At 42.4% G+C, this 22,182-nt stretch overlaps 1 protein-coding gene across 36 annotated transcripts in view; it reads right to left on the bottom strand.

The window, feature by feature from the left end:
- Positions 1-1,513: 1,513 nt before the first annotated feature.
- Positions 1,514-22,182, bottom strand: part of MAP2 (microtubule associated protein 2) — a 340,979-nt gene continuing 320,310 nt past the window's right edge. For 23 of the 36 annotated variants that reach the window (XM_074968034.1, XM_074968045.1, XM_074968047.1 and 20 more), the window contains 4 exons: positions 10,581-10,673; positions 9,130-9,211; positions 5,487-5,599; positions 1,514-4,155 (listed from right to left, as the gene is read on the bottom strand). In XM_074968034.1, coding sequence (XP_074824135.1) covers positions 3,940-4,155; positions 5,487-5,599; positions 9,130-9,211; positions 10,581-10,673 — 504 coding nt within the window. In that variant the 3' untranslated portion in view covers positions 1,514-3,939. The remainder of the gene's footprint in view (positions 4,156-5,486; positions 5,600-9,129; positions 9,212-10,580; positions 10,674-22,182) is intronic. The other 13 variants (XM_074968048.1, XM_074968049.1, XM_074968050.1 and 10 more) reach the window with 1 other exon arrangement.

Here is a 22,182-nt window from a genome sequence, read left to right as displayed (position 1 = left end):
TTTTCTTAATAGCAATACAATGATATGCAGTGAGTGGGTGGGGATATGATCTGCATCACAAATAAAAGATACAAGCGGTTAGATGACAAGCAATTTTATTTTGCAAAACAATCACTATACAGCAACAAATACAATTGCAAATTGGATTGAAAAACATGAACTAACTACCACCAGCCATTCAAGAAATGTCTCTTTATGGTAACAGGCTCTAGAATTATCAGAAAAAACACAGGTTTGTAACAGCAGACTGTATTCCTCCAAATCCCAGCATACAGAATGTGTTGGGTTTTTTGTTTCTTTTTTCTCTTTGCTAAAGTTGAAGTGGCTTTTATGCCTGACCTTTCCAAATCTGAAAGTAAATTATTTTCCTGTAGAGGGCATTGCTTGAGTACGATTACTAGCAAGGGAGCTCTACACACACCTAGGCTAAAATTCTATCTGCTTCATTTTATATAACAAAAGTGATCTACACTTAAAGACATCTGTCTTTGAAGGGATGTTCATACTTGATTTTCAGAAAATATTTTGGTCCAGCCCAGCAAAAACTTTTCTCATATACAGTAGTCCACATAGACCGCCTTTCAACTCCCTTTGGGTTGTGTAGATAGGCCAGTTTATATATATTTGCAAGCAGTCATAATGAGGGAAGAAATGTTGCTACTGTACATTAACATAGTGTTAGCTGGCTAATACCATTTACTGCTATACAGTGAAAATATGTGTTGTCTAGTGGTCACAGGAGTATCCTCATCATTATTAGTTTCTCCTTCATTGTTGCTGGACCAAGATCTGCTCAATTTTTACTGGATTTCTTCCTGCCTAGGATTACATAGAAACAGATATTTTGCTGATGTGGAGACATCCAGAGTGCCTTTTCCATTGTCCTCCCACTCAACAAACATTCTCAATTTTGATTCTCCCATGACTATCTGATTTGGATTAATTTAAATTTTCTATTTATTCACTGTTACAATTAGAGAGAAGTTGGCTCTTAGATGTCACTGACTGGCTAAACCTGCCAATAGAATAGAACTGTTAAAGACGTGGGTTCCAGAAAACTGGAACATGGCCACCAAGTGCTTGCAAAGTTTTTAAACTGACACTCTTCTTGAGAAGGTTCTTATGAGCTTTTTCAGTGACTAGCTAGAGTTGCGTAATGTAACTTGCATTTTATTTAATATAAACTCTTGGTTTCTTTTATCTTCATCTAGCTCCTCACAAAAGCTCTAGAACTCTTTCTATGGAAGGACAATTATTGATTACAAGGACTTTGCTTGAATGAAGACAAGAAAGCTCATTTCAAAGCATGAAGTAAATGACTTGGTGTGTTACGTCAGTTTGACTTTGGATGTGTATGTGCAATAACTAAACATCACCATCTACAGAATGGTTTTTTTTTTAAAGCAGGATAAAAAGTACTTGAGTCACAGTTTAAATACTGTTCTGACCAGCTGTGTTCAACTTCAGTGAAGCTGAGGTTCAGCAGTACCTTAGGCTCTTCCTAACATTGGCAAAAGGCATAATAAAAACACTGCAAGGCTAATTTGCATTAATTGATGGAGAGCAACATGATCAAAAATATTGTTCTTCTTCTTCCTTTTGTTTTTTTAAACAATGGCAATGTTTATGGACCACACCAAACATTATTTCCATGTAAATTCCCATTGGTTATTCTAAGCAACAGTACTGCAATTACAAGGCAGAAATCAGAATCCTCTTGATGCACTTAACATGTTTGCTAAACTCCCTGTGTTTTGTATAAAATAACTGACTTACAAACAGCATTAGGTGCTTTATAGTGTGAAAAAGCTTTTTGCAGAGTTGATGTGTGGGGCTATTTAGGAGTTCATCTTCAGTAAGGTGCATGGAGTTTGAGCCATATAATTCATCTTAATGCCACGGGGAACAACTGCTTGGCCAAAATCTCCATTCATCACATTGAAGATTTACTCTTTAGTATTTGTGAAGTTTAATACTGTGAATTTAATTCTGTGGAATCCTTTGCTATTAATTGTAAGAATCCTCTGCACAGACACAAACTTCTCTCTGTTCTTTTCAGATCAACCCCCAACACACACACACACACGCACATAGTAAAAAGAACAGAGTACTCAAAAGCTTCCAATACACAAGGTTGACTTAATACACAATTCATGTCTAGCTCAGTTGACAGTGTAAAGATTAGCTAGAGATTTCAAAAGGAAGAGAGCCAACAATCTGCAAGTGTGTAAATTTGTCATTTTATAATGTCTACTTTACATAACATCAGCAGATTTGTTATCCACTGATGAGTAATACCACCCTATTACCTTCAGCAGTGTTTTCTTAGTGTCCATAATATTGTGTTGGAGTTCTCACAAGTAACTCCATTAGATCTGATGTTTATGTATCTCTCTGCAAGTTTATGCACACTTTTCTTATACTTTTTATAATCAACATACACTTGCTGCTTCTTTGTTGAGATTTAAAGATGCCCTATTTATCTATTCAGTCACCTTGGTGATCCAGGCTAGGGAGTTCATTTTATTTATCTATTTAATTTATTAATTATAATTTATTGGCATCTCTACAGTGTTTACTGCTATACTACCAGAGTGCCCGAGTGTACACATAAGACACTACTGAAGGTATGGAATGACACCCAAATACTTTTTTCAACTTTAGCAAAAGAAAAAAATTCAATAAAATAAATCCAACATTCATTGTTACTATAGAAGTTTAAAAAAAAAGCTAAAACCAAACTGTTTTTGATTTAAAAAAATCCAGAATCCAAACCCACCTCTTTGGAAACCCTTTTTCTAAACATCTGGAACTCACAAAATCAGTCTTGGTGAAAAAAGGAGGGTGGGGAAAAGGAATAATTTTTCTAGCATCACAGAAGAGACTTGCATCTGACACTAAAACAGGGTCACGGCTTTTAGTTGTTACAGAAAGCAGTTTCATGCTAAACGTTTTTGTCTTTTTATGTATTTTTTTCTGAATAGGGAAAAAAAAACCCTGCTAACATCTACTTTTACATACCTAAAATTGCAACACCAAAGGGTGCAAGAGACACAGATACTGTGAATAAAGAAGTATAATATTCAAGTATATGAGGGCGTATCACAAATGGCCACAGAGAAATATATATATCTATAATACTGTATCAAACAGATGGAAAGGATGTGAAACCGGTAGTGTGTACACAAATCTAGCCGCTTAACCGACATTCTAATCAGACACAAGCCCATTGAAATGGAAGTGCTTCCTTTCAATAGTGTTTTTGTTTTAAAAATGCCACTTCCTCAAGCACAATTCAAATGTTTTTCAACTACTATTTTTAGTTATCAGTTAAATAATTTATTGGAATCAGCTATACACTGACATAATTATCCAGGCCCCAAAATGTTAATAACTTAATCCAGTCTTTCTCCTTCTACCCATTTATACAAAATAACACTTTTTTTAAATTAAACTTGATTTCCTTTATATGCCATTCCCATCCGGTAACTAGGCTCTTCAGTTTAATTTAACCTGTAATAAGTTACAGTGGGTGACTTTTTTTTCCTCCCACCCATCAACAGAACCGTGAAATGAGCAACTTGGGATAGTCAGAAAGAGGTGGATGGCCCTCAGGCACATGGAAAGGTAAAAATGCATTTTATCATAGTACAGTACTCCATGCAAGACAGAGCAGAGCAACAATAATCATCCAATGTCATACACTGCAATTGCATACCCATGTAAACCCAGTGTCTTCCTGCTGTAAATGGAGATCAGGCCAATTTCTGCATCTATTTAATGATTTTGGGGTTTTTTATTGTATGGTTGCTACAGTCTTGGGATGTGACTTAATTTTAGACATGGTAAAGAATGAATGTAACACCTGCTCTGAGCCCATTCCTGCCAAGAGCTCATGTCTAAATATTATTACTTCATACACTGCTAAATGGAGCAAATTCATAAGCCCTGCTTAGCAAGGGCGGCCGTGACATCTTCAGCAAGGGTAGCAAGCTGAGGGGATTCCAGCAGGTTGATGCTTCCAGAGGATGAGACATTGCTGAGTCTGCGTGGTGAAGGCACGCTGGACCTGCCTGGTGACTGCGTAATGATCTCAGCCCCGTGATCTACACGGGCTTTAGCATGCTCTCTGAAGTTTAGCTTCTGGCTGTCAATCTGTTCAAGAAAGGCAAAATGCATTTAAACCTTTGCTTTTAAGTAATGATCTTCTATTGCTGATTTGATCTGAAACTCTGGTCTTCTGTGGTGACACCCTTTCCTATTCATACACCATCCCACCTTTTCGGTGTGCGGCCAACTCTCTCCTTCCCACAAAGGACCTGTTGCCGTATGATGCTGAGCACCTTCAGTTCTTGAAGTCAGTGGGAGTTGAGAGAGCTCAGCCCCTGCCAGAAATGTGATCAACAGCCTCACAGCACTGGACTCAGGAGTCACTCACCACTTTGCCTGGGCCACCACTGCTGGAGCACGTCCTCTAGCAGAGGGGTCCTGTCCTATAAGCCTGCCAATGATTCCCACCAAGGCGACAGCCGAGTGAATAATTCAATCTAGGCTGGGATTCCAAAGATGCCTAAGGGGATTAGGCACCTAATGTACATTGACTTTCAGTGGGAGTTGGGTACCTAACTCCCTTAAGCAGGACTGAAAAATCCCATCTTTTGCCTCTATTTCTGAATATCCATGAACATATCATGTCTTTATCGAATTAATATATTATTCTACATTTTATTGGTCTGAAATGTCTTTTCTTTTTTAAAAAGCCTTGTAAGGATTGAACATGAGGGTATCTCTGTGAGCATTCAAAATCCACCCTTGTGCAGAGCCTCATCCCAAGGTTTAAAGTGGGACTTAGGTGGTGCATAGGCATTGAGCTGGCCCTCTGCACAGACGTGAATTTCACCCTATTTGAGTTGCACTGGTTTGCTGTGGTTGGTTACAACAGTCGTGATATTGTTTCAGTTCTCTGACTGGATGATCACACAAGCAATGCCAGTGTAAGTATTTGCTTGTGCAAAGTGAACATGCACGTGTGTATGTGATTCTAATATTTGCACTGTTTGAATGTTGTTCAAATGTTCACAGGAAGCATACACAAAAGGCCAGTGAGCACGACTGAAGGGAAGGGAATATACATAAAAACCCAGTGTGGATTTAGAATAGCAGCAAAGGTAGAGAGCGGTCTGGAGGCAAAACAGAAGTTTAGCTGGGGAAAGGGAAAAGCATTGGGCATCAGGAGGAGCAGACTGGGAGTCACTGGCTCCAGGTTGAGAGGATCAACCACAGAAAAGTAACCTGTTCCATCTTATATTCTCCTGTTAGTCACTTTTCCTGCTCTCACCTCTGTAGCCCTGTATATAAGTGACACTCATTTTTCTGACCCATGTATACCTGCTGTGTAATTTACACCACGATTCAGGTCACTGCTGACATTGGGCTGAAGTGCATTCTCAAAGAGAGAAGCTCAGTTCATCAGGCTGATTTCTTACCTTGATATTGCCACCTCCAGGTGTATGGTGGGCATTTTCCAGAGAACCAACTTTAGCGTGAGCTTTTTCTTTGAAATCCAGTTTCACACTCTCAATTTTCACACGTCCCCCACCTATTCAAGCAAAATAAAATACCATTAAGAAAATGAAATAGTCCTAAATTTCAAATACACTTTGTTTTGTTTCCTGAAAATGTAGCTTGAGGACCAACCAGGCAAGTCAACGGAGAGCAGTAGCTATTAGTGTCTTATTTTTCTGGGAAACAATCTGTTGCTACAGTAGCAGTAATAATGACGCAAAGAGATATGGACAAGCACAATATTGACTTAGTCCAGTAGAGGATTTTTGTTTTGAGGTTCTACAGCTCTATGAGTGGTTTCGTTTTGGACAAATTTAATCAGGCTAAGTAATTTTCACGTGGGACTTTTTCATGGATTACCCAGGGAGACATATTTTTCTGCCCCTCCCAGTTCTGTCCGGGCACAGACATTTATTACTTCTCTGTCAAATGTGATCTAATAATTCATAAAGGACCAGATTTAGAGAGGCGAAGAGCACTGTGCCCTCTATTTCAATACAGTAGAACCTCAAAGATACGAACACCAGAGTTATGGACTGACCGGTCAAGCGAACACCATGTGAAACTGGAAGTAACCAATCAGGCAGCAGCGGAAACAAACAAAACAAAACAAACAAACAAAAGCAAATACTGCACTGTGCCTGTACTGCATCTTAAAGGTAGGCACATCCAGGCTGCCTGTCCCCACCCCAACCCCATGCGTGGAGTAGCCACTTACATCTAGTAGTGAAGATGCTGGGGCTGCCAGCCCAAGGCACCAGCAGAGGAGAATCAAGGCTGGGGTCTGCGCTGCTTTCACCTCTCCCTCAGTTGGGGGTGTGTGTGTGCTGTTTTCACACACACCCAGCCGGGAGGGGAGGGCACTGTTTTAAGCCCCCCTCCTCTGGCCGGGAGAGGGACAAGCTATTTTCACCCTATCCTCCTGGCTGGAAGGGGGACAAGGTTACAGTCTGATCCAGGGAAAGAAACTGCCTGCAAGGAAGCTGCTGGCACCGAGGAGGGAGTTTAGCTGCTGCTTGAACCTGGTTTGGAGTGTCAGCTGCTGGAACTGGAGCCCAAACTGCACTTTGTTCAGAGTTATGAACATTTCAGAGTTACGGGCAACCTCCACTCCCGAGATGTCTGGTACTCTGAGGTTCTGCTATATGTGCTTAAGCATATGCTTAAATCCCATTAACTTCCATGGGATTTAAACACTTGCTCAAGTACTTTGCTGAATAGGGATGGACTCAATATCTTCATCAATGATTTAGATAATGGCATAGAGAGTACACTTATAAAGTTTATGGACGATACCAAAATGGGAGGAATTGCAAGTGCTTTGGAAGATAGGATTAAAATTCAAAATGATCTGGACAAACTGGAGAAATGATCTGAAGTAAACAGGATGCAATGCAATAAGGAAAAATGCAAAGTACTCCACTTAGGAAGGAAAAATCAATTGCACACAAACAAAATGGGAAACGACTGCCTAGGAAGGCATACTGCAGAAAGGGATCTGGAGGTCACAGTGGATCACAAGCTAAATATGAGTCAACAGTGTAACACTGTTGCAAAAAATGCGAACATCATTCTGGGATGATCATTAGTAGGAGTGTTGGAAGCAAGACATGAGAAGTAATTCTTCTCTCTATTCCGGACTGATTACGGCTCAGCTGGAGTATTGTGTCCAGTTCTGGATCCTACATTTCAGGAAAAATGTGGACAAACTGGAGAAAGTCCAGAGAAGAGCCACAAAAGTTATTAAAGGTCTAGAAAACATCACCAATGAGGGAAGATTGAAAAAATTGCGTTTGTTTAGTCTGGAGAAGAAAAGACTGAGTGGGGACATGATAACAGTTTTCAAGTACATAAAGGGTTGTTACAAGGAGGAGGGAGAAAAATTGTTCTCTCTGAGGATAGGACAAGAAGTAATGGGCTAAAACTAAAGTAAGGGCGTTGAGGTTGGACATTAGGAAAAACTTCCTAACTGTCAGGGTAGTTAAGCACTGGAATAAATTGCCTAGGGAGGTTGTGGAATCTCCATCAATGGGGATTTTTAAGAGCAGGTTAGACAAACACCTGTCAGGGATGCTATAGATAATATTTAGTCCTGCCATGAGTGCAGGGGACTGGACTAGATGACCTCTCAAGGTCCCTTCCAATTCTATGATTCTGTGTGTTTAAGTACTTTGCTAAAGTGAGGCTCAGTGGAGAACCTGCAACTCCCACTTGGGTCAATGGTATCTTGTGGCAGTAGGTTCCACAGATTAAATTTGAACTGTGTACAGAGAATTGTTATCTTTCAGTTTAAATGGAGCATTCCCCTTGTATTTGTATTATGAGAACAGGTAAATAGGTGCATCTGTATCATTAGTTTGTATATCTCTATCATGTCCCCTCTTATTAATCTTATCTCTAAACTAAGCAGTCCCAAACGTTTTCAATCTCTCTTTATATGAAAATGTCTCAATTAAATAAAACAAAGAATATTATTTCCATTCGTAACTTCTGGTGATCTGTACTTGGATTATTTTTTAAGTGAAGATTAGTAACCACAATCTTTCTTTCGTAGATGAACAAACCCAACATGTGGAGGCCTGTAACACATTCATAGAATCATAGAATATCAGGGTTGGAAGGGACCTCAGGAGGTCATCTAGTCCAACCCCCTGCTCAAAGCAGGACCAATCCCCAACTAAATCATTGCTATATGGACTCAAAGTCCTGAGGATCACATGTAATTTGCATCTGAATAAATTTGTTAGCTTATATATGTGAAATCACACACACACATATATATATGATCATTTAGTTCTTTATTGACTGTATATTTGAAGCTTGTGTACACTATATAATCCAGAATACTGAGCATCTGAAATATTTCATATTCTCGTTTCTGACAGGAGTATGTAAATAGCTAGGTCCAAATTCAGATCTGGTGTAAGCAACTGCAATTCCGCTGACCTCAGCAGAGGTCTACTTATATTCCTGAATTTAGTCCCCACTTATGTAAGGGTAAAAACTTCCCATTTGGGGGTCGAATCATGCACCATGAGCACAGGCACATTAGATGTGTGTTTATTAGATTTGGGTAATGTGCTTTCTAGAGGAGAAAAGTTTTGTAGGGAGGATGTTGGCTCATCAAATACTCTTTCTGGGATTATGTATATGCGAATCTGAATTTGGAATAGAGCTCTTAATGTTCCAGAATGCTGTCACTTAATAATCAGCTCATGATGGACTGCAAGCGGTATCTTTATCATTTCTTCTGGTACCTACCAATTAGCATCTTGAGCTGTGGGTTTGAGCATGCATTACTGAACACTCTAGCCTTGAACCAGCAACACATTTAAACACATGCTGAATTTTAAGCATGTGAGGGTTTTGCTAGATTAGGCCAGAGTGCTTAGCATCTTGCAGGATCCAGCCCCTAAGAAGTAGGTACATTAGAGAACCTCCACTTATCCTGTTCACATTACTTGCATGAGTAGTAAGCTGCTGCAGTGGGTCTATTCACATGAGATAGACAAGCAGGATTTGCCCCCTAATATTCCATATTAGTCCAAATAATTCCTACATTACCTGGTCTGTGACGGATGTTCTTCAGGGAGCCACATTTGGAAGTGACATGGCTCAGATCTATTTTCTTAGTTACAATTTGTATCTGTTGAAAGTGCACAAAACAGATTTTAGGAGGGCAAAGAGGAAGAGCACTAGCTTCGAAAAACACTGAAAAAGAAGAAATAGTTAGCGGAGGACAGATCATGCCAGAAAGGTGAGAAACATCTGGATTAATACAGCAAGCTTCCATTCCACCAAGGAACCTGACAGTGGTGTGTTAAGTCTTTTCATTAGTAAAACGAAGATGTGACTCAAGAAGATAAACAAGGGTTATTTTCGAAGATGCTTCTGAGCTTTCCTCTTGTGGTGAAAGGCAGTGCCGCTAAGCGCTGCGTGTAGCATGATGCATCCTGTTGTTCTAGTCTGCTTTCTTTGTTCCTTTCTTTAATGCTTATTTCCTGGGAATCTGGGCTTTTAATATCATCCCTCTCACATGGCTTATCCTGACTTTCAGATTCAAATCTCTTCCTATGTCCCTTTGTCCCCATAAGTACAGTGTAAACACTGAGTGTGATTCACGACTGAGTTACTCCAGTTTTACATCAGATTAAATCCATAATGGGGTTACACTGGCATAAAATGGGAGTAACACAGTGGCTAATCAGACCTTCTGCCTAAACCCTGTTTTTCCTGATTTTGTATTTCTTTTATCTGTCTTTTTATCTGTCATCTAACTCTGTTAATTTTATATAGTCGTCAGAGAGAGAGAGAAAGACTCTGGGACCATGCGCACACCCTACCTTGAATGACAGATGGGCTACGCTTTCAGTCTTTCTGTTACTTTATCTGGGGTGACCTAAAGAAGGCAAATATACAGATCTGCTGTACAGCCAGGACAAGCTTCCCCTTCCAGGAGCTTGAATGACTGCCTTCTGTGGAATTGTGAGCAAATTTGAATGAAGCCACATTGCAGCAGTGTGCATCTAGGCAGTCTGGCCTTTTCTCCGGGGATAGAGGGAGAGAGAACGTTGCAGGTTAAGAAAAATGTAATAAGTGAAAAGCGTGTTTGTCACTTCCTTGAAATTAGTCACCTTGGGCCAGATCATGTAAGAACTGAGCAACCTCAGCTCTCATTGGGCTTCTATTTTGGGGTTCAGTGGATGCTGTAGCCACTTAGCACCCTCGGGGCACTCGGCTCCTTGCAGGACTAAGCCTGTGGCTGTAAAGGCGCACCTCATCCTCTTCTTCCTAATCCATTTCCTGGCGAAGCCCTAACCATTTGCTGCGGTCTGTGGGGAAGGATCAGAAGCCCACCACTGAACACACAGGCTTGAAAGACTACCAGACCAAGCTAACACGTGAAACATAAGCAAGAAGGAAAATAGTGCTTGGAAGGAGGGGAGACAGAGGTCTGGCTGTGCAAGGTGGGGCATCACAGTCAGGACGCCTTCTGAGGTAGCATCACTACTTACATTTCCTCCCCCTGCAGAATGTTTGATGTTATCCTTGGAACCACATCTGGACTGAATATCGCTAAAATCGATCTTCTTATTTAAAATTCTAACCTAAAAGGAATTGGAGGTAACTTACTATGCTGTACACATGTTCTTTCAGTCTGCAGGTTAGAGGACCCAAGACGGCTGTGACTGCTACTGCTGGTGTGGGCAGTTAGGTTTAAACGTTGGCCAAATGGATACAGCCAACTATGGAAAGCAGCCTCAATGTTAAAATAAATCTATTGCTCTTTTCACCTCCTTCCAAGCTGGTTGCTGGTAAAATGAAATATAATCGGTGAGAGTTATATTCTGGGAGTTCTCCCTGTTAGGCCTAAGGATCCCAGTTTGTCTCCAATTTATATAGCTACTAACCTCCTGGCCAAGGAAGACTGGAGTGGATGCTCCTGGGAGGTTGCCAGCACCTCTCTTAAGTTGCCAGAGGGGGTCCATGCAGAGAGAGACCTGGGACAGAGGACTGTGCCTCCTGGACAACCATACCAGATCCAGCCAGCCCAGGGAGCATGGAGTCAGGAGTTGGACTCTGGTCTCCTGCTTAGCACTTACTCCTAAAGAGCCCTCAGATTGCCTACGAAGATAACCAGTGATATTTATTGCCATTTTACGGATGGGAAAACTGAGCCACGGGGGGCTGAGGGCTCACTTACACCTCTCACCAGATTAAGCTGTGACAGGGAAGAGGGGTGCACCACCTGGTTCTGGGAGCTTTTTGCCTTTGTCACAGTTTCCAGGTCACTGGGAGGAGAATGACAGCCAATGAGATTTGCTACACCTGTGTAAAGTGTAACCAGTGCTGCCCCGCCATATGGACAACACACCCCTCTGGGGCCACTGGCACTGCTCCTTTGTGCTCCCCATCACTGTCAGCCACATCCCTGGGGGAAAAGGGATCCCTGTACCTTTCCCCTCACACACTCAAGTGGCCATCATTTGTCTCTATGTGAGACAGCAACAGAGCCAGGACTAGAATCCAGATCTCCAAATACCTAGCCCTACCCTCAGCCCACTGGACCACAGCTGCTCCATTCAGATCCCCCGACTACAGCAGCATCTTCACCTGGCAAAAGGAGGAGCTTATTGGGACACCAATAATTTTGCTTTGGTAATTGTGCTTCTGTTTTTCCAGTAAACAATGCAGGGCAAAACTGTGGGTGTCCGGGGGGGAGGCTCCATCCCACCAGAAGTTCACATCTGCACCAACCAGCCCTGTGCTCCTCTTTGTGAGCCCTGAGCACACGGGGAAGGGGGACTAGTGCTGCTAGTGCTCAGCTCCCCAAAGGGGACGTGAGCCGACATTTCTGGAGAGTGCCCATGGCTCCACAGGCCTCTGTCGGTGCCCGGAGTCCTCATTGCGCCTTTTAAAAAGTGTAGCAAATGCAATTTCGGAACATGTTCCCCGCTCGCTTCGCTGGCGACATTATGCCTGACTGTCCTTCACAGTCGTTATGCCTCCAGCCAAAACGACTCAGGTACAGCACTGCAGCCTCTGCAGCGCACACCTGATCACACAAGCCGTACGTACCCCGGTACGCCTGAAACAAAGCCCTAAGAGTAAGACAATGACAAGCAATCTTGTCACACACAGGTCTTAGATATCATAGTGAATGACAGCCTCAAACAGAGAGACAGATGAGATAAGATAGGTAGCACCCACCACAGAAGGTCTGGCTGGTGCAGTGCAACAGAAAACCCAGAGTCTGTGAAATCACGAATGAGGACAAGATGGCTGACTTCCTGCAGGGAAGAGAAAGACGATGTCGGTGGAGGGGGCGGGGGGGACCACTCGAAGAACAGGCAGGAAGCACACCTGAGGCTGCAGGAGCACTTCTGCCACCTGTGACTCAGGTTCGTAATCAAGGAGTTTTACTATATCCAGGGCTGCTTTTGGAACATTAAATTACAGCTGTAGCCAAAAAAGTTTCCATCTGCACCTGGGTGAGACAATGCCACTTTTCCTTCCAAATGACCCCTGGGAGCCTCATCCACACCAGTCGCCTCACCAGGTGGCGACTGCAGTGGGCTCTACTTGGGGCCACGCACTGGGAACAAGGCTGAGAAGCTTACACAGAATGCAGCTGACCATAGGCTGAGCAACACACCATCACGCAGGGAGCGTATTACACGAATGCTCCACAGAGCGGCAAGGGATGCCACTATGTTTCCAAGGAGAGAATCAGGCGCCGATTTAATATATAAAGCCCTACCTGATCTGGGATCTGGTTATCTGAGGAAGCTCCTTCCTACTTGGGTCAAGCTGCCACAGTGGCATAGCTCGTTGGTGTATCACACAAAATCATGTCCCTTTGGGCAATGTGGAGATGGGGAAAAGCGTGTGTTTGACAGTGCTCCTTCCTGACTCATGCTAGATCAGACCATGAAACTGCAAGCACATAAACTAGCTCACCCCATGGTTCTCCCATCTAACCACCAAATGTCTGCATTTCATCCTTGCATCCAAATGGTGCTTAGGGTCCCGTGTTAGAGTCTCAGTGGTGGAGTAGTGTCATATTCTTTGTTATGTTTTTCTCTATGGGCTAGATCCTCAGCTGGGATAAATCAGTGTCGCTCCATTGACTTCAATGCCAATATAAACCAAGTGAGCATCCCCAGTGAGGGATTTCTGCTTAAAAATTGAATGCCTGGTGTGGCCCAATGTAATTCCTTGGGGGCCACATCCTAAGGTCTTTACTCAAATATTGCATGATTTTTATTCAACTATGCCTGAGTAAAATAAGGACCTCAGGATCTGGTTTATAATACTAATGTACTTGTGGCATCTTAGAGACTAACAAATTTATTTGAGCATAAGCTTTCGTGAGCTACAGCTCGCTTCATCGGATACCACAAGTCCTCCTTTTCTTTTTGTGGATACAGACTAACGCGGCTGCTACTCTGAAACTAATGTACTTGGAATTTACAATGTGTTTCCATACAAGCGTTATATTTTTGTAAGGCTTGCTGATAGGCATTTCTAGATCACTCTTCAACACAGCATTCATCACAGTCATGTCTATAACGTAGTTGACAGGCAGAATAGGAAAAGCTAAGTTGACTGACTGATATTTAGCTGATAGGTAGATAGATTAAGAGACAGATTCATTGGTACCCTCTAGCTGCTTACTGTCGATCTGGTAACACAAAGCAGACGCAAACCCAGCTTAACTGTCCAGTGGGAGGAAGGCAGTCTTGTGGCTAAGACACTACACTGGGACATATGTAATCTGGATTCAATTCCCAGCTTTGCCACGGCCTTCCTTTGTGACCTTGGGCAAATCACTTAATCTCCCTCTGCCTCAGTTCCCCATCTATAAACTAGGGACAATAATACTTCCTTGCCCTACAGGTATGTTGCCAGGATTAATGCTTGTGAGGCTCTCAATTACTATAATCATGGTGGCCATGTCAGTACAATACCTTAGTAGATAGCTAAACTGGAGTGTACCGTTGAATCAGGTCTTTTGTCCATGCTCCTGTACCTGAGTACAACATTTATGCTATTTATTTTCCTCCCCCGGTGTCATGCTGTCAGACCAGGTGCCAGCTCATGCCAAGGCAATTGGACCTCACTAAACACTGACAAATGCGTAGCTGGAAACCAACCTGCCTCACCTATGTGTTACTCTTATTAAAATAGATATTAGAGTTATAAGAATGTCTTTAGTGTTTAGACTTTATGGGATACTTGTAGGAGGCTGCACATATTAATCCTACTTATAACATCTGTATCTCATGTTATAAGATAATGTTTAAATGCTTGCTCTGTAACTATAAAAATGTTTGCTAAGACTGTGAACCCCCACCGTCAGGGGAGAAGCATCAGCAAGTGTGAAATACTAGTTTATCACAAGAGGTGTCATCTCTTCCTCATAAAAGAAGGTTTACAGACATCAGACAAGCCACTGTGCAACATCAGTGGACAAAACACTTTGCTGATTGTTCCTCCCACACCCATGGAGAGGAGACATGCACCAAACGCTCATCTCATCAGTTTGATTGCTGGGGGAAATCCCTGTGTGATGCATGACCAGAAAGGATTAAGCATCCTGTAGGATGAATGACTCAAATTCAACCCTTAAAGACATATGGGAAGATAATGTTTGTGCTTTTGTGTATTTACATATATATTAGTCGTGGTCAGCAATGTAATCAAACAGTCCCTGTCTATGCTGTATTCTGTTACTTCAGAGATCAAAAGAACATCTTAACATTTAAATGAACTGTAAACATAGGATGTCACTGTATTCATCTCTCTTTGAAATGTATAGCAAATCATCTGCAAATGGTGGAAAAACAGGCAATTGCTTTATGTTAATCTGTGTGAATAATTACTGGTGATGCTTAAGAAATATACCTAGTTCAAAGTCGCCCTGATTGCCTATTGTTTACCCAGGACTGTATGGTCAAGTGGATGCTAGAACATTGTATAAAGGACCCTTGGGTGCTGATCCTGTCATCTCAGATCTGTTTAAGCTTCATCAGGGGAAGTTTGAGTCACAAGATTGAGATCTTGGTTAAGCTGGAACACCCTGAATATGATATTGGACATTGGACTATAACCTATGGATTAAATTCTAAAAGAACTCTTTGCAACTACAAAGCTCACCATCTCCGCTATGAATCTGAAGCACTATGCATGTCTGTATGTATATTGATCTTTTAATCAATACTCTCTCTCTTTTCTTTTTTAATACATTTTAGTTTAGTTGTTAAGAATTGGCTGTAAGCGTGTATTTGGGTAACATCCAAAATATTCCTTAACCTGGAAGGTAATGTGTCCGATCTTTTGGGATTGTAGAACTTTTTTATATGATGAAGAAGATTTTCATTAATCCTCATCATATCTGACTTGGGTGTCTAGGTGGAGGCCTGAGGCTGGGTTACTTTAAGGGAACTGTGTTGTTGACTTCTGAGTAACCAGTGAGGTAATAAAGAAGCTGTTTTATGCTGGTGTGGTAAATCTAAGTACTGGAATATCCACCAGCTTTGGGGATTGTCTGCCCAATTCTTTACAGTTCACCATAATTGAGTGACTTCAACTGGCTCCCCTGGGACTCCAGTCACACCCTGTTAAGGAGAATTTGTATCCCTGTGCTGCTTGAACTCTGAGGGCAAAGATTTCTAAGCATAAGCAAGGGGTCCCCAGCTGTTTAGCTTAGATTAGCCCTAAAGGATGTACAAAGTTTGCATATTATAGCAGCTACTATCATCTTTTGGAACCTAAGACTGTATCTCATTTGTGTGTGTATGTTTACCTGCTTCAACCTTGTAAATAACCTTCTTGTTTCTTTTTCCTAGATAATAAACCTTTAATTGGTTTATTATAGGATTGGCTATAAGCGTTGTCTCTGGTGAGAGATCTAGGGTGCACTTGACCTGGGGTAAGTGACTGGTCCTTTGGGATTGGGAGTAATCTGAATATTGACGTGATTTTTGGTGTAAGGGACCACCGATCACAAAGGCAGGCTTGCCTGGGTGGCAAGATAGACCGGAGTACCCAAGGTCACTGTCTGTGATTCCATGTTAAGGCTGCTAAAGTGCTCGAGCAGTCCACACTTGTTACGTGGCTGATAAAATTTAAGTATAGAACTCACAACCAGTTTGGGGTTCGTGCCCTGTTTCTTGACAATCTGCCCTGAGGTTGGCACTCACAGTCGTGAGCCACTCTAGACAGCCTGACACCTGGCTAATGTTATTTTCCACTGGGCCGTATTTCGCAGCAAAGGAGAAGCTGTCAGCATGAAAAGCTTGTTGCATGGACTTTTCTTCCTCTATATAGATATTAGGCTAATCCAGAACATCAGGACAGGGAGTGCCCTCTGGACTGACTGAAAAAAGATCTGTGTCAATGGGTGCCACGGTGAGAGGACTGATACTAGTAAGCACCTCTATAGCTTCAGAAACTCCTGCTATCATTTGTCATGTCTAGCTTCATGAATGTCTGTGGTTAGTGAAATGATTTCTGTATCCCCCCCACTTCTTTTCAGCAGATCAAACTAAATAGATGTTTCCTGAAACATGAAAGCCAACTGTCTTAGGAGTTTTATGTTTTTGTGTTTTATTTCAACACACTTTTTTTTTTAAACACCTCTGATATATAAGACAGGTGTCACATCAGTTAGAGGAATGTGTGTCAGATGAGGAGTCTGGGTCTGGCTCCTGGAGAACTTTAAGCCAGATAGTGCTAGGAAAAACACAAAGCCATTTTAGCATTTTCTGACCACACCCCGTCCTCAGTAAAGAATCAGCAGGGCCTCTTAGCAATGACCGGCAGGAAGAATTAGCTCTGGAAACGCTGATTCAGGTTGAGGACTAGGCAGTGCTGGGCGGGTGTGTTGGCAGAGGCACTTATGAAATCTAGGTTAAATAAAGCCAACCCAAGGTGATAAAGTTGAGAGACCACCTGAAAGCAAGCGGCAAAAGCGTCTCCTCTAGCCTGACACATCCTCATGAGTTAGACTGAAACTAGGGATCCCACTGCCTGAGGGCCTTGCTAGCAGAGATGTAAAGAAACAATCACTGTAATTATCTTCTCACTGGGTAAAATTCACCCTGGTACAGAGGGATAGCATAAGGCCTATGCACCACTTATGTCCTATGCTGAGGGTTGAAATGGGATTTAAGTGGTGTGCATGCCTTCTGCTGGCTCTCTGCACAAGGCTGAATTTCACTGGTTCTCTGTGAGTGTCTGTCTCTCCTAAAGTAGACTGATATATTTGTCACATACTTCAATTGTTTCACACAGAAGAAGATTAAAGCTTTCATCTGCAGTGCGCTCTCTTAGCCTGCTCCTGCTCCCACTGAGGTCAATTGGCATCATGCTCTGCAACAGAAACAGGATCACACCCCAGGATCACACATGTCTGTATGTATATTGATCTTTTAATCAATACTCTCTCTCTTTTCTTTTTTAATACATTTTAGTTTAGTTGTTAAGAATTGGCTGTAAGCGTGTATTTGGGTAACATCCAAAATATTCCTTAACCTGGGAGGTAATGTGTCCGATCTTTTGGGATTGTAGAACTTTTTTATATGATGAAGAAGATTTTCATTAATCCTCATCATATCTGACTTGGGTGTCTAGGTGGAGGCCTGAGGCTGGGTTACTTTAAGGGAACTGTGTTGTTGACTTCTGAGTAACCAGTGAGGTAATAAAGAAGCTGTTTTGTGCTGGCATGGTAAATCTAAGTATTGGAATATCCACCAGCTTTGGGGATTGTCTGCCCCATTCTTTACAAAAAGAAAAGGAATACTTGTAGCACCTTAGAGACTAACCAATTTATTTGAGCATGAGCTTTCATGAGCTACAGCTCACTTCATCGGATGCGTCAGATAAATTGGTTAGTCTCTAAGGTGCCACAAGTACTCCTTTTCTTTTTGCGAATACAGACTAACATGGCTGTTACTCTGAAACCATTCTTTACAGTTCACCATAATTGAGTGACTTCAACTGGCTCCCCCTGGGACTCCAGTCACACCCTGTTAAGGAGAATTTGTATCCCTGTGCTGCTTGAACTCTGACGGCAAAGACCCCACATCATCAAAGACCACACCGTCATCAAAAATCCCCCAAGATTATGAGATTCTGTAGCATGAAAAATAGAAATGAACACAAAACGAAACACATAATAAATACAAATGTACAATATGAATATTAGGGCTCGAATTGCCAAAGGAGCGTAAGGGAGTTACCATTCAGGAATCAAAGAGAAAATTCCCTGAGAAGTAAGTACCAATAAGGCAGAAAAGAAAAAGTAGGAAGTTAAGATTCATCTTCAGAAACTCCTTCTACAGCTTTTCAATTATGTACAACATCATGCGAGCATTTAAGAGCCTCCAATATCAGCAGCCTCAATTTTGGAAGACTCCTCTCTGCTAATCTTCTCTCCATGTCTGGTTTCTCCCTGATAGCTAAAATTATGTCACAGCAATATGTGATTGGTTACCTGAGATCTGGTGCGATGCTGACATTAGCCGCCGGCCAAACTGGATGTGAACGAGAGAACAGCACCATTCGTCTGATGTGCCAGCTTCCTGCTGCACAGATTTGGCAGCATACTTTTTCATAACCTTTACGGTACCCCCACTGGACTGAAACTGCTGGGTTTCCTCTTATTCTTCTGACACTAAATTACCATGGTATCTTGGAATGCATGGAGGAGTAAATATTTCGTACAGTATGGAGGAGAGATTCCTTCAGCACTCTCCTTAACAAAAACAATCCAAATGAAGTGTACTGAAAAAGTTAATTTTTTTCTGACAATGGCCCCCTGCGTTTGTGTGGCTGGAAAGGGTTTTATTGCATTATGTTAAGCTAATCGCAGCCCAATGAGCTTCCACTGAATTACACTGCTCCCTGTCCCTGCTGTTGGACGTCGGAGTCCCACAAGTCCTGGCTTCATCAGAAGCAGGAATTCCGGGATAACACACAGAGAGGGCACGGCCGATGGCACAACAGGTTTCCGAATGAAAACTTGGCTGATTGGATTCTCTAGGTTCTGCAATAAATATTATTCCAGAAAAGGGTATTGGGCCAAATTCTGCTCTGATTTACACTCATGGCAGCTCCACTCAGGGCACCTCCCTTGACTTCTGTAGCACTGCATCCTATGTAGATCAGGGCAGACATTTGCCAGCTGCTTCTGCTGAGTTTGAATTCCACTTGTCTGAACATCTGAGGAAGTGGTTCATCTCTGGAAAGCTTCATGGGGGGAAAATGCCTAAAGTACTTTTACAACTGCTGGTTCTCTCAGTACATTTTGAGACCTGCACTTTATGAGGTAAAACCTAAGCCCCCTCCATAGACACAGAGGGCCTGAATGGCAGTTGTAATAGCAAGGAGCTGGGCACTGAGGGGGCACCATCCATATTAGGGGAGGGGGGGTATGTGTATGTGTTTTGAGTTTTTTTAGCAGGAGTAGGGGTAGAAGGGAAGACAGGAGAAGACCAAGAGAGAGGTGGGGAAGACCTGTGGTTCTGCAGATTTCACCAGTGTAAGAGTTAGTTCTGCTCCTACACAGGGGTATGCTCATGGCACAGAATCTGAATCTGGATTTCAAACACCCCAATGTGCAAGGGCATTCAGACCTGGCATTTCCATTCATGCCCATCTCTGCTAGCAAGAGAGAGTTATGTTCACAATGGACATGTGTACGTAGAAGTACAGAGTGGAAGACCAAGAACTGGAAGACAGACTCGAGCTCAGTTTTGCTCCACAGCCAAAGGCAGTGTCCATGCCTGCGTGCAGCTGGTGAAAAGAAGAACCGCATTTCATTCTCGCCAATGTTAATTCTCTTCAGATGCCATTCACAGCAAAAACAAGACTGCTGAGAACCCTTCTCCCTAACGTTCAAATTACTTTCCAACCGCTGGGCAGACTATTCATAACTGATTTCCCTGGCCTACCCTACCACCCGGATGCCCACTGAAACAAAGAAGAAAAAGTGAGATACAGAAGAAATTATAGGCTGTGAATACATTTTCCACCAAACTGATCATTTATGTTCTCCCCAATTTCCATACCTTGTAATTATGGCTGTGCATGGTCTCTCATAAGCTTCCCCACAGGCACTAAAGCTAGGTCATTTAAAAATATTCCAGCTTGGCTTCATTTCATTAATGTACTCTTCAGTGAAAAGAGAAAATTTTCATGTATTTTGAGCCACTGTTCATGATTTTCTTCCTAGGATGTTTACATCCTAGCCCTACCTCTTAATATGTTTTTGTAAGATTTGTTTGAGATCTATTATTCTGTCTTTGTGCCATATTTCCTGCTCAGGTTTTTTGTACTTCAGACTTGGGCTCCTTTGAGGTCAATGAGACTGCTTACATACTTAAAATTATACCCACGCCCCTGTACCTTGCAGAACTGGGGATCTTGGAAAGTACTCTAAGAGCAGTCACACTACTTAGGCACCCCACAGAGCTCATCAAAATAGGGGGCCTGATTCTCTCCTTACCTACATCAGTTACTCACCAGTGTAACTATACTTACTTTGGTGGAGTGATTCCCGATGTACACTGGTGTTAAGTAAGATCAGAATCAGGCTCATTTGGGGAAAAAAGGGTGAGGAGAGTGGGTAAATGAAAACCTGATCAGCACCAAGCAAGATTCCAAACATGTGAGCTGGAAATGATCATTGATCTCATAGTTTTCAGGGCTTTTAGCAGAGGCTATGGAAAGGGGTTTGGTTCTTTTGTAAGGGCAAGAACCTGAAGAGAATTACTGTGATCAGCACTTTCCAGAGACATACACACTGAACTTGAGGCTAGATCGTGCTCTCGCCTCACGGAGGCTAGTGGAGTGATTGGTTTAAAGCCAATGGGTGTATTCACCCTGAGCAGAGGGACAGCACAAGGCTTCTGCATAAGTTAAATCCCACTATGAAGCCCCCAGTAAAGGGGGGCTTAACTGGTGCATATGCCTAATGGTGGCCTCTGCATTGGGTGAACGTCACCCACTCTGAGAAGAGAGTCAGGCCTCCTGCAACGAATTTTCCATGTTAAAAAAATCTCTCTGCAAAGGTCAGTGGCCCAATCCTGTAGCCTTTATTCAGGCAAAACTCCCACTGACCTCATCTCAATGGGATGTGTTTTCTCCAAGTAATATTGATATCACTGGGAATAAGAACAGCAGGGCTAGGCCTTATGAGGAGGGCATCTAGGTCCATCAGTTCATACAAACCCATGTTTCTTTGTCTCTTTAGCAGAAATACCCCTCTGAACAGTGATATATGGAGGGGCACCAGCTTCATAGTTGTGAGGAGTGGTATGAACATGATTGCATGGAAGGGGAAAGGAGGCTACATGATATCATTATAATCTGCTATTGACATCCAGAGCCTGATCCAAAGTCCACTCAAGGTGATGGAAGTGTTTCCATTGATTCCAATGGGCTTTGGATCAACCCTGAGGTGGCAGCTGTAGTTAAGAATCCATTCTTCATCTTCAGCTGCCTAAGAGATTGTGTCCAACCAAGTCAGACAGGGACCTGGCTACAGTGATCTACATGTCTGTCACTTCTAGTGATGATCATGATGATGCCTTGATAATACATTCATCTTCATTTTGGCAACCAGGGCCATTTGGGAGACTTCAGCTGGTGCAGAATGGGGCTGCCTATTTTCCAAGCGGGTCAGACCCTTGAAAACCTAGAAAACCTGTACTCTGCACAGAGGGCCTGATCATGGTGCCATTCACATATATGGCAAAACTCTTCACAGCTTCAGTGGCAGCAGGATTGGGCCTATCCCAGGAGAAATTCAAGGTGCTGGCTACTATCTAGAAAATCAAAAATGTTCTGGGATCCAGTGTGAAACTGGCACCTTTCTCAGGAGACTCAAAACACATCACTTCGTTCAGGGTAGCTAAATAAAAGGTCTGGAATGTCCCAGGGCACACCAACTCTTGAAGAATGAGCATCATCTGCCTTTTGCTCAACAAGAAAGTTCCCTGTTCTTTGTCGAATAAGAAGGTCTGATACTGTGGTATGCTCAAGTGAGTGCTCAACGCTTTCTGCAAATCAGGACTTTAAGGTGACTCAGATGAAACACCTAAAATATTG

This window comes from Natator depressus, chromosome 11, assembly GCF_965152275.1.
Source record: "Natator depressus isolate rNatDep1 chromosome 11, rNatDep2.hap1, whole genome shotgun sequence".
NCBI classification, from domain to species: domain Eukaryota; kingdom Metazoa; phylum Chordata; order Testudines; family Cheloniidae; genus Natator; species Natator depressus.
Note: the sequence above shows the minus strand (reverse complement) of the source record. Positions and strands in the feature narration are given on the sequence as shown.